General features: G+C 49.0%; 1 protein-coding gene across 1 annotated transcript in view; it reads left to right on the top strand.

The window, feature by feature from the left end:
• Positions 1-11310, top strand: part of tsn (translin) — a 12626-nt gene extending 1316 nt beyond the window's left edge. Inside the window, exons 2-6 of the mRNA XM_078403285.1 lie at positions 621-714; positions 1776-1872; positions 3511-3626; positions 6971-7050; positions 10031-11310. Of these exons, the coding sequence (XP_078259411.1) occupies positions 621-714; positions 1776-1872; positions 3511-3626; positions 6971-7050; positions 10031-10273 (630 nt within the window). The 3' untranslated portion in view covers positions 10274-11310. The remainder of the gene's footprint in view (positions 1-620; positions 715-1775; positions 1873-3510; positions 3627-6970; positions 7051-10030) is intronic.
• Positions 11311-12330: the final 1020 nt, after the last annotated feature.

The raw sequence follows: 12330 nt of genomic DNA, 5'->3' as shown, positions 1-12330 counted from the left end.
CCTCCTCCCCCCTTCTCCCTCCTCCCCCCTTCTCCCTCCTCCCCCCTTCTCCCTCCTCCCCCCTTCTCCCTCCTCCCCCCTTCTCCCTCCTCCCCCTTCTCCCTCCTCCCCCTTCTCCCTCCTCCCCCTTCTCCCTTCTCCCTCCTCCCCCCTTCTCCCTCCTCCCCCCTTCTCCCTCCTCCCCCCTTCCTCCTCCTCCCCCTTCTTCCTCCTCCCCCTTCTCCCTCCTCCCCCCTTCTCCCTCCTCCCCCTTCTCCCTCCTCCCCCTTCTCCCTCCTCCCCCCCTTCTCCCTCCCTCCCCCCCTTCTCCCTCCCTCCCCCCCTTCTCCCTCCCTCCCCCCCTTCTCCCTCCCTCCCCCCCTTCTCCCTCCCCCCCCCCTTCTCCCTCCCTCCCCCCCCTTCTCCCATCCCTCCCCCCCTTCTTTCTCACCCCGGGGGGCTTTAGACCCGATAAAAAGCTTTTGTAGGAAATTCACCGCAATAATGTGGAAAAGAGCGTGGAAATCTAATTCTAATCTAATCTAATACAAATCTAATTCTAATCTCTGAGAAATAAATCCGACTTCCCTTGCAGTGTCCCTCTGTGTTCAGTCTTTCTCTACTCTCCTTGACATCTACAGGATATACGAAAAGTGATTCAAGTCCTTGAACAAACAGCTCGTGAGATTCTAACCCTGCTGCAGACTGTCCATCAGATGTCCGGCTTTAAAGAAAGTAAGTATCACAGGCGGAAGAAAGCTGAGGCAGTAACTTTTATCCACTGATAGACACACATTCCTGGAGCAACTCAGCGGGTCAGGCAGCATCTGGAGAAAAATGATGGGTGACATTTTGGGTCGGGGCTCTTCTTCAGACTGAAAGTTAGGGGTGGAGGTGGAAAGTTAGGGGTAGAGTGAATAGAGCTGGAGGTGAAAAAGGGACTATTCAAGGCGTGTCTGGTAAGCCCACTGTTGGCTAGGAAAGGTGTGATCTCAAGAGGGAAACAATGTGGAGAACTATGGAGCTGGTAAAAATAGAAAATGGGTGCCGGAGGAGGACATTTGGCCCTTCGAGCCAGCACAGCCATATATTGTGATCATGGTTGATCACGATCAGTAACCCGTGCCTGCCTTCTCCCCATATCCCTTGATTGCGCTAGCCGCTAGAACTCTATCTAACTCTTTTAAATTCATCCAGTGAATTGGCCTCCGCTGCCTTCTGTGGCTGAGGATTCCACAAATTCACAACTCTGGGTGAAAAAGTTTTTTCTCGCCTCAGTTTTAAATGGCCTCCCCTTTATTCTTAGAATGTGGCCCCTGGTTCTGGTAAAAAAAACTAGGGTGGAGGAAGGAGGCAAAGGGGGAGAGGAGGGGAGTGTAAGTCGATGTTACAACTACTTAAAATTAGAGCATTCAATGTTCATACCACTGGGTTGTAAGCTGTCCTAAAGACATTTCCTTTGCCCTCCCCCTCCTTCCACCCACCCCCCACAATGTCTGAAGAAGATCCTCAACCCGAAACATCACTGATCCATGTTCTCCTGAGAAGATGCCTGACCTGCTGAGTTACTCCAGCACTCTTAAGTGTCTTTTTTTTTAAACCTACAAATGCTCGCTTACAAATAGGATGGGGGAAGAAACCCTCGTGGTCTCGGGGAGATTATGCAAACTCCAGATAGACAGCACCCGAGGTTAGGATAGAAACCTGGGACTTTAGTGCTGTGAGGCAGCAGCTTTACCCAATGCGATAAAAAAAATTGTATTAGTCTTAATTGTTGATTTATATTTCCTTGTTAGTACCGAACAAGTGCCAAAAAGCGCGGGAACATTTTGACGCTGTGAAGACACATCTGGCAGAACTGAAGACCAAGTTTCCTGCAGACCAATACTACAGGTCAGTGGTGAAAACCAAATTATTAGTACTTGAATTGAAAAATGAAGTGGGGAAGAAAGGAAAGGAACAGCCTACCCATCAGCAACTGTAAAGACAAAATACAGGGGTCTGAAGAAGGGTCAGATTATAGGAAGGATGTCGACAAAATGGAGAGGGTACAGAGGAGATTTACTAGAATGTTGCCTGGGTTTCAGCACTTAAGCTACAGAGAGAGGTTGAACAGGTTGGGTCTTTATTCTTTGGAGCGTAGAAGGTTGAGGGGGGACTTGATAGAGGTTTTAAAAATTTTAAGAGGGACGGACAGAGTTGACGTGGGTAGGCTTTTCCCCTTGAGAGTGGGGAAGATTCCAACAAGGGGACATAACTTCAGAATTGAGGGACAAAAGTTTAGGGGTAACATGAGGGGTAACTTCTTTACTCAGAGGGTGGTGGCTGTATGGAATGGGCTTCCGGTGGAAGTGGTGGAGGCAGGCTCGATTTTATTATTTAAGAGTAAATTGGATAGGTATATGGATGAGAGGGGATTGGAGGGTTATGGTCTGAGAGCAGGTAGATGAGACTAGGTCAGAGAGAGTGGTCGGCGAGGACTGGTAGGGCCGAACGGGCCTGTTTCCGTGCTGTAGTTATATGGTTATATTATATGGTCTCGAACCCAAAATGTCACCCATTCCTTCTCTCCAGAGATACTGCCTGCCCCGCTGAGTTACTCCAGCATTTTGTGTCTACCTTCCATACAGGGGTCAATGCTTGGGTTATACACCTTGGAGGACATCTCAAAGATTACAGACATGTGGAAGCAAGGAATTGCAAGTGCTGGTTTACAAAAAAATAGACACAGTGATGGAGTAACTCAGCGGGTCAGGCAGCGTCTGTGGAGAACAGGTGACGTTTTGCGTCAGGGCCCTCCTTCAGACAGGTACAAGGATAGGAAAGGTTTAGACGGGGAAAAAGACTCAAAGTATGGGAGTAACCCAGCGGGTCGGCAGCATTTCTGTATAGGTGAGGTTTTGGGTCAGAGCCATTCTTCAGACAGCTACATGGCCAGGAAATGTTTAGAGGGGAAAAGGGCACAAAGTGCTGGAGTAATTCAGCGGGTCAGGCAGCAACTGGAGAACATAATTTGGATATTGGGGAAATGTACAGACAGTGTTTTGGTTCGGGGTCCTTCAGCAGACTGATGGCTTTTGGGTACACATGACAATTCTTAACCCAAATCTAGTTTAGTTTAGAGATACAGAGCAGAGGCAGGCCCTTCGGCCCAATGAGTCCGTGCCGACCAGCGATCCCCGTGTACTAGCGCTATCCTACGCACTAGGGACAATTTACAATTTTTACCAAAGCCAATTAGCCTACAAACCTGTACGCCTTTGGAGTGTGGGCGGAAACTGGAGCACCCGGAGAAAACCCACGCGTTCACGGGGCGAATACACAAACTCTGTGGAGGCAGCACCTGTGAACAGGATAGAACTCGCCTCTCTGGCGCTGTATGGCAGCAACTCCACCGCTGCGCCACCGTGCCGTTACTTATCTAAACATTCTTGAGATTGTCAGCCCAATAATATGATCACTGATCGCAATGTACTGCCTGCATTGAGGATGAGGCCAAACCTGTGTGTGACGCTGTGTATTTCTATCCAGGTTCAACGAGCACTGGCGGTTCGTACTGCAACGTCTGATCTTCCTGGCTGCGTTCGTCGTCTATCTGGAGTCGGAAACCCTGGTGACACGGGAAGATGTGGCAGCAATACTGGGAAGTACGTTACTCCGCTGTGCTTTCGTTCTGCGTTTCTGGCGTGGCAATAACACCAGAGGCAGCCTGTCAGAGAAATCATCAGTCGTGGACTCGGACCTATGGAGAGCGAGACTTCATTACGTGAAATCACGGAGGAACTGCCCCGGGAGACAGTTCCTCGAGAGCAGCAGACATTTGTTTGTTTGGTTTATATACTGCCGAACAAACAAGTGTATGTGCAGACGAGCCCAACCCGAGTTACTTAAACAGCTTAATCGATTTGATCAAAGCTGCCTAAATTACATTACAGGTGCTCCTCAACTTACGATGGGGTCACGTTCCGAGAAACCCATCGGAAACCGAAAATATTGTAAGTCGATTTATTCACAAAATGCTGGAGTAACTCAGCAGGTCAGGCAGCATCTCGGGAGAGAAGGAATGGGTGACATTTCGGGTCGAGACCCTTCTTCAGTCTGAAGAAGGGTCTCGACCCGAAACGTCACCCATTCCTTCTCTCCCGAGATGCTGCCTGACCTGCTGAGTTACTCCAGCATTTTGTGAATAAATCGTTTTGTACCAGCAGCTGCAGTTATTTTCTTATACAATATTGTAAGTCGAGATGCATTTAATACACCTGATCACGTGGCCGGCAGCGAGCTGCGGCTCGCTAAGGGATCGCTGCTGTTTGCGCCATCGCAAAGTCTAAATGTCGTAAGCCGAAGCATCGTCAGCCGGGGAGCATCTGTACTCAGACCCGTACATGGGCACTGTTGGTTTTACAGATAACTGACAATAACATCACGCACAAAGAAACGTACCAAGGCCTTCCTAAATTCTCTCACAGTCCCCCTTTGTCGATCATACATGATCAATCAAAGGTATTTATTCACAAAATGTTGGAGTAACTCAGCAGGTCAGGCAGCATCTCAGGAGAGAAGGAATGGGCGACGTTTCGGGCCGAGACCCTTCTTCAGACTGACGTCAGGGGGGCGGGACAAAGGAAGGATATAGGTGGAGACAGGAAGACAGTGGGAGATCTGGGAAGGGGGAGGGGAAGAGAGGGGCAGAGGAACTATCTAAAGTTGGAGAAGTCAATGTTCATACCGCTGGGCTGCAAGCTGCCCAGGCGAAATATGAGGTGCTGTTCCTCCAATTTCCGGTGGGACTCACTGCGTTACTCCAGCATTTTGTGATGAAGAAGGGTCTCGACCCGAAACGTCGCCCATTCCTTCTCTTCTGAGATGCTGCCTGACCTGCTGAGTTACTCCAGCATTTTGTGAACCAGCATCTGCAGTTATTTTCTTACAATACATGATCAATCTATTCCCCGGGGTACGGGAACTCTTAGCCCTCAGGCAAAGGTCTCATCTTGAGACAATAGACAATAGGTGCAGGAGGAGTCCATTCGGCCCTTCGAGCCAGCACCGCCATTCAATGTGATCATGGCTGATCACTCTCAATCAGTACCCCGTTCCTGCCTTCTCCCCATACCCCCTCACTCCGCTATCCTTAAGAGCTCTATCCAGCTCTCTCTTGAAAGCATCCAACGAACTGGCCTCCACTGCCTTCTGAGGCAGAGAATTCCACACCTTCACCACTCTGACTGAAAAAGTTCTTCCTCATCTCCGTTCTAAATGGCCTACCCCTTATTCTTAAACTGTGGCCCCTTGTTCTGGACTCCCCCAACATTGGGAACATGTTTCCTGCCTCTAATGTGTCCAATCCCCTAATTATCTTATATGTTTCAATAAGATCCCCCCTCATCCTTCTAAATTCCAGTGTATACAAGCCTAATTGCTCCAGCCTTTCAACATACGACAGTCCCGCCATTCCGGGAATTAACCTAGTGAACCTACGCTGCACGCCCTCAATAGCAAGAATATCCTTCCTCAAATTTGGAGACCAAAACTGCACACAGTACTCCAGGTGCGGTCTCACCAGGGCCCGGTACACCAGGGCCCAGATGTGGATGATCAGCCATGGTCACAGTGAATGGCGGTGCTGGCTCGAAGGGCCGAATGGCCTCCTTCTGCACCTATTTTCTATGTTTCTGAGTCAAAGTTAAAAACTGATTAAAACTCATCAACTGCATTTGAAGTACAGAAATAGTAAAATTCTGACCTGCAAGAATGATGAGTGATGGTCACCCTCTGGGTACAATAGTTGAAAATTCATGCATTTAAAAAACCCCATAATATAATGGCTCAGACAGGTCTCCCTCTGAACAGAGGACTGTGTATCATAAGCATTGTACTTTTGGCTACATTTCAGATTTAAAAAAACATTTACAATAAACTGACAGAAAGCAACTCAACAAACTGGTAAAAAGGCAATCACATTCCCAAAGTTAAACCCATTTCATTAAAAAGTGTTGAGAATACACCACCTCTACCTCCCTACAGTTCTTGGTTCGGATTATACCACGTGGCAAAATGTGGATGGGGAAAAGACTACAAAAAACACAAGTTAGAGTTACTTCTAACTCTCTGCAAAAGCAGACGCTAAAAATGTCAGAAGAAGGGACTCGACCTGAAACATCACCCATTCCTTCACTCCAGAGATGCTGCTTGTCCCGCTGAGTTACTCCAGCTTTTTGTGTCTATCACCGACCCAGGTTTGATTCTGACCTCTGGCGCTGTCTTTGTGGAGTCCCTGTGATGGCATGGGGTTCCTCTGGGTGCTCAGGTTTCCTTCCACATCACAAAGACGTGAGGGTTTGTAGGTTAATTGGTCCTCTGTTAAATTGCCCCTTTTATATGTGTATGCAGTGAATGTGAAAGTAGGATAACATAGAACTGGTTGATTGATGGTCAGCATGGACTCAGTGGGCCGAAGGGCTTGATTCCATGCCGCTCAAATTCATAAGTTATATGAGCAGAATTAGGCCGTTCGGCCCATCAATTCTACTACGCCATTCCATCACGGCTGATCTATCTTTTCCTCTCAAACCCATTCTCCTGCCTTCTCCCCATAAACCCTGACACCCGTACTAATCAAGAATTCTTCAATCTGCGCCTTAAAAATACCCAATGACTTGGGCTCCACAGCAATGAATTCCACAGATTCACCAGCCTTTGACTAAAGAAATTCCTCCTCATCACCTTTCTAAATGTACGTCCTTTTATACTGATGCTATGGCTTCTGGTCCTAGACTCTCCCACTAGTGGAAATATCCGCTCCGCGTCCACTCTATCCAGTTCCTCCAAAGTAGCAATGTAAAAAGATTAGAAGAATAACTCAATTAGTCATTAACATCTAATACAATTTGATGAAATGTGGTGACGTATTCTGTTAAATCGATTTCTTTTTAAACCAGACAACAATGAGAAATTAAATTAAATGTTTGCTTTTTGGTTGCGTTTCAAGTTCAAGTGCAGAGACACAAAGGGTTCCATCTCGACATCGAGGATTACCTTTCGGGACTGCTGATTCTCGCCAATGAACTGGTAAGCCACCGTAAGCTTTATGGAGAGGTGAAGCAATTGCTGATCGAGCTGCTGCACAAATCGCAGCCCCGTCCAGACGCGCGCACGTTCACGCGACTTAATGGTGGGCTGTAAAATATCGTGCTCCTCGCAGAACCCCCGTGACTGGCGCTCCGCCTCCAAACCTCACAGCCGTCTCTTCATCCAAGTCCATTTTGTGTAAATGGCCGGGCGTTATGGGACCTCTCACGATCTTCCACCTACATAGAAACATAGAAAATAGGTGCAGGAGTAGGCCATTCGGCCCTTCGAGCCTGCACCGCCATTCAATATGATCATGGCTGATCATCCAACTCTGTATCCCTTACCTGCCTTCTCTCCATACCCCCTGATCCCTTTAGCCACAAGGGCCACATCTAACTCCCTCTTAAATATATCAAATGAACTGGCCTCAACTACCTTCTGTGGCAGAGAAATCCACAGACTCACCACTCTCTGTGTGAAGAAATGTTTTCTCATCTCGGTCCTAAAAGACTTCCCCCTTATCCTTAAGCTGTGACCCCTGGTTCTGGACTCCCCCAACATCGGGAACAATCTTCCCGCATCTAGCCTCCAACCCCTTAAGAATTTTATATGTTTCTATAAGATCCCCCCTCAGTCTTCTAAAATCCAGCGAGTACAAGCCGAGTCTATCCAGTCTTTCTTCATATGAAAGTCCCGCCATCCCAGGGATCAATCTGGTGAACCTTCTCTGTACTCCCTCTAAGGCTAGAACCTTCTCTGTACTCCCTCTATGGCAAGAATGTCTTTCCTCAGATTAGGAGACCAACACTGTACGCAATACTCCAGGTGTGGTCTCACCAAAGCCCTGTACAACTGCAGCAGAACCTCCCTGCTCCTATACTCAAATCCCCTCGCTATGAATGCCAATATACAAGATACACAGTAAGATACGCTGTATCTTATTCCCGAATCCCCTGTAAATCTCCTTCAGTACATTGGGACGGCACGGCATCACAGCGGTAGAGTTGCTGCCTCACGGTGCCAGAGACCCGGGTTCGATCCTGACCACGGTCGCTGTCTGTACAGAGTTTATACGTTCTGCGTGGGTTTTCTCCGGGCGCTCTGGTTTCCTCCCATGCGGTCCAAAGACATGTTCAGGTTTGTGGGTTCATTGGCTTTTGTAAAATTGTAAATTGTCACTAAAGTGTGTAGGATAGTGTGAGTGTGCAGGAGTCGCTGGTCGACGCGGGCTCGGCGGGCCCGAGTGCCTGTTTTTCGCGCTGCATCTCTAAAATAAACCCCTTGCCACGTTGTAAGATCTCTGAGCTTGAATTTTGGCTTCGAGCATGTAATTGCTCCACCACTGGACACCCGCTGCCCAGGCACTTTCCCTCCAAAACCTCCCCACCGCTCACACTCCAACCTCTTTGACCCTTGTTTTGTTCCTTGCCCTAATATATGGCAGATCATTCATTCTCCTGAGCAATACCTTGAGATGGTTCTTTTCAATGTTGCTGTTCTTTGTGGAAACATGAATGGCTCATTAACTCTCCCACCGTATCCCAACCTGCATCCTCCCTCATTCCCTTTTACTTTTGTTCCTCCCCGTACTGTCTCCCTCTCGCCGCTCTTGTTATAGAGACAATAGACAATAGGTGCAGGAGTAGGCCATTCGGCCCTTCGAGCCAGCACCACCATTCAATGTGATCATGGCTGATCATTCTCAATCAGTACCCCGTTCCTGCCTTCTCCCCAGAGAATCAGAATCAGATAGTGTGGAAACAGGCCCTTCGGCCCGACTTGCCCACAAATGTCCCATCTGCTAGTCCCACCTGCCCGCACTTGGCCCATATCCCTCCAAACCTATCCTGTCCAAATGTTTCTCAAACGTCAAGGTAGCACCTGCCTCAACAACCTAATCTCTGGCAGCTCATTCCATACCGCCCTTTGTGTTAAAAAAAAAGTTGCCCCTCAGGTTCCCATTAAATCTTTCCTCCCTCATCTTAAACCTATGTCCTCTGGTTCCCGATACCCCTACTCTGGGCAAGAGACTCTGTGCATTCACCCGATCTGTTCCTCTCATGATTCCGTACACTTCCACAAGATCACCCCTCATCCTCCTGCGCTCCAGGGAATAGAGTCCTAGCCTGCTCAGCCTCCCCCTATAATTCAAGCCCTTGTGTCCTGGCAACATCCTCATGAATCTTCTCTTCCTCTCACTCTGTGCCCATTCCACTGTTTCTCCTCTGAGCGTTTTCTCCATGTATCCTCTATTGCCCGACAGTTCTCCCCCTTTCCTCCCTTCCTCTGTTTCCCCTCACCGTCTCTATTCTCTTCCCTTGTCACTTTGTTTAATCTCTTTTTCACTCACCTTCTCACACCTGATATACCCCCCGCCCTCCTTCCCTTGGGATCTCAGAAAGGACGTTGTGGGCCAAAGGGCCTGATCCTTTGCCGTACTGTTTAGTTTAGTTTTGAGATACAGCACAGAAACAGGCCCTACAGCCCACCAAATCCGCGCCGACCAGCGATCCCCGCACACTAACACTATCCTACACACACCAGGGACAATTTACATTTCGTAAGCCAATTAACCTACAAGCCTGTACGTCTTTGGAGTGTGGGAGGAAACCGAAGATAAGTCCATAAGTGATAGGAGTAGAATTAAGTCATTCGGCCCATCAAGTCTACTCTGCCATTCAATCATGGTTGATCTATCTCTCCCTCCTAACCCCATTCTCCTGCCATTTCCCCCATAACCTCTGACACCCGATCTCTGACAGATCTTGGAGAAAACCCACGTGGTCACGGGGAGAACGTGCAAACTCCGTATACACAGTACCCATAGTCAGGATTGAACCCGGGTCTCCAGCGTTGTCAGGCAGCGACTCTGCCGCTGTACTGCCCGTGCTGTGCTGTTGTGTGCTCTATGTTAATGGCGGCACGGATCAGATCGCAATAACCCCCAGCGTTTTCCCCCTTGCCTCCCCCGGCACAGTCGCGGCTGGCTCTGAACAGCGTCACCGCGGGCGACTACGCACGGCCTCTGCGCATCTCCTCCTTCATCAACGAGCTGGACTCGGGCTTCCGGCTGCTCAACCTGAAGAACGACTCGCTGCGCAAGCGCTACGACGGCCTGAAGTACGACGTGAAGAAGATCGAGGAGGTGGTGTACGACCTGTCCATCCGCGGGCTGGGCAAAGGCGACGAGCCCAGCGAAGGCAAGACGGTGGACAAGTAACTCCTCCTCATACTCCTCCTCCTCGAGGCGGTGGGTGCATGGCGTGGAGGAGGGAAGCTAATTGGCTGCTGGATGGTGCGACACGCTGGAGTAACTCAGCAGGTCAGGCAGCATCTCTGGGGAACAGGGGCAGGTGACGACCTGTCTTCAGACTGATTGTGGAGAGGGGAAAGGAAGGTCGTAGGTGATAGCAGAATTAGGCCATTCAGCCCATCAAGTCTACTCCGCCATTCAATCATGGCTGATCCATCTTACCTCCCCTATTCTCTGGCATTTTCACCATAACCCCTGGGAGCTGGTAGAGAGGAGGGTTCAGCTTCCTGCTTTATCCCCCACCCTTTCCACCTCCCTCCCCCCCCACCGATACAATCACGCTTTGTCCTGCCTCCTCTCTTTCCACTGTCTCTCGCTTCCCTTTCCCCTGACTCTTAGTCTGAGGAAGGGTCTCGACCCGACACGTCACCCATTCCATTCCTTCTCTCCAGAGATGCTGCCTGGCACGCTGAGTTACTCCAGCACTTTGTGTCCATTTGTGTATCTCCACCCTTCCAGCTTTCTTCCCCTCCGCTCCCCGACAATCAGTCCGAAGTAGGGTCCCAACTCGAATCGTCACCTATCCGTGTTGTCTCCAGAGATGCTGCCTGACCTGCCGAGTAACTCCAGCACTTTGCGTCCTTTTGTGTAAGTCAGCATCCGCAGTTCCGTGTTTCCACGAGTTATTGGTTGTTGTGGTTGTGATGGAAATGGAGAACTTGGTGTTTACAGGTATATTCCTGCTCTGGCATGGGTGAAATCATTTTTGGATCTAATGAGCTACGATGACCTCCAGTGAGATCCAGTGAGATCAGTATTATGCAGATGTGCGCAGGTTTATCTCTTTCCATAGCACCCTTGGCTTGTTTTTTTGTTGGTGTTGAGCTTCTCTGCTGATGTACCACTCATTCCTGCACTCCACTCTGAGTTTGCGCTCAACCTGTCATTTAATCTCCACTTTATAACTTGATGAGCTGCAAACAAAATAAAAAAAGATATTACTACTTGCTTGTGGTATCATTTTGAGCAAAGTCGACAGCAGATTGTGGGGGGCCAAGTTGGCGCAGCGGTAGAGTTGCTGCCTTACAGCGCTTGCAGCGCCAGAAACCCATGTTCGATCCCGACTACGGGTGCTGTCTGTACGGAGTTTGTACGTTCTCCCTGTGACCGCTTGGGTTTTCTCTGAGACATTGGGTTTCCTCCAACACTCCAAAGACCTACAGGTTTGTAGGTTAGAAACAGAAACATAGAAAATAGGTGCAGGAGTAGGCCATTCGGCCCTTCGAGCCTGCACCGCCATTCAATATGATCATGGCTGATCATCCAACTCAGTATCCCGTACCTGCCTTCTCTCCATACCCCCTGATCCCTTTAGCCGCAAGGGCCACATCTAACTCCCTCTTAAATATAGCCAATGAACTGGCCTCAACTACCTTCTGTGGCAGAGAATTCCACAGATTCACCACTCTCTGTGTGAAAAAAACCTTTCTCATCTCAGTCCTGAAAGACTTCCCCCTTATCCTTAAACTGTGACCCCTTGTTCTGGACTTCCCCAACATCGGGAACAATCTTCCTGCAACTAGCCTGTCCAACCCTTAAGAATTTTGTAAGTTTCTATAAGATCCCCCCTCAGCGAGTACAAGCCGAGTCTATCCAGTCTTTCTTCATATGAAAGTCCTGCCATCCCAGGAATCAATCTGGTGAACCTTCTCTGTACTCCCTCTATGGCAAGAATGTCTTTCCTCAGATTAGGAGACCAAAACTGTACGCAATACTCCAGGTGTGGTCTCACTAATGCCCTGTACAACTGCAGCAGAACCTCCCTGCCCCTATACTCAAATCCCCTCACTATGAATGCCAACATATCATTCGCTTTCTTAGTTGGCTTGGTATAATTATAAATTGTCCCTAGTGTGTGTAGGATAGTGCTAGTGTGTGGGGATCGCTGGCTGGCGTGGACTCGGTCGGCCGAAGGGCCTGTTTCTGTGCTGTATCTCGAAACTAAACTACAGCTAAAAATGTAA

Source organism: Rhinoraja longicauda, chromosome 8, assembly GCF_053455715.1.
Source record: "Rhinoraja longicauda isolate Sanriku21f chromosome 8, sRhiLon1.1, whole genome shotgun sequence".
In the NCBI taxonomy this organism is placed as follows: domain Eukaryota; kingdom Metazoa; phylum Chordata; class Chondrichthyes; order Rajiformes; family Arhynchobatidae; genus Rhinoraja; species Rhinoraja longicauda.
Note: the sequence above shows the minus strand (reverse complement) of the source record. Positions and strands in the feature narration are given on the sequence as shown.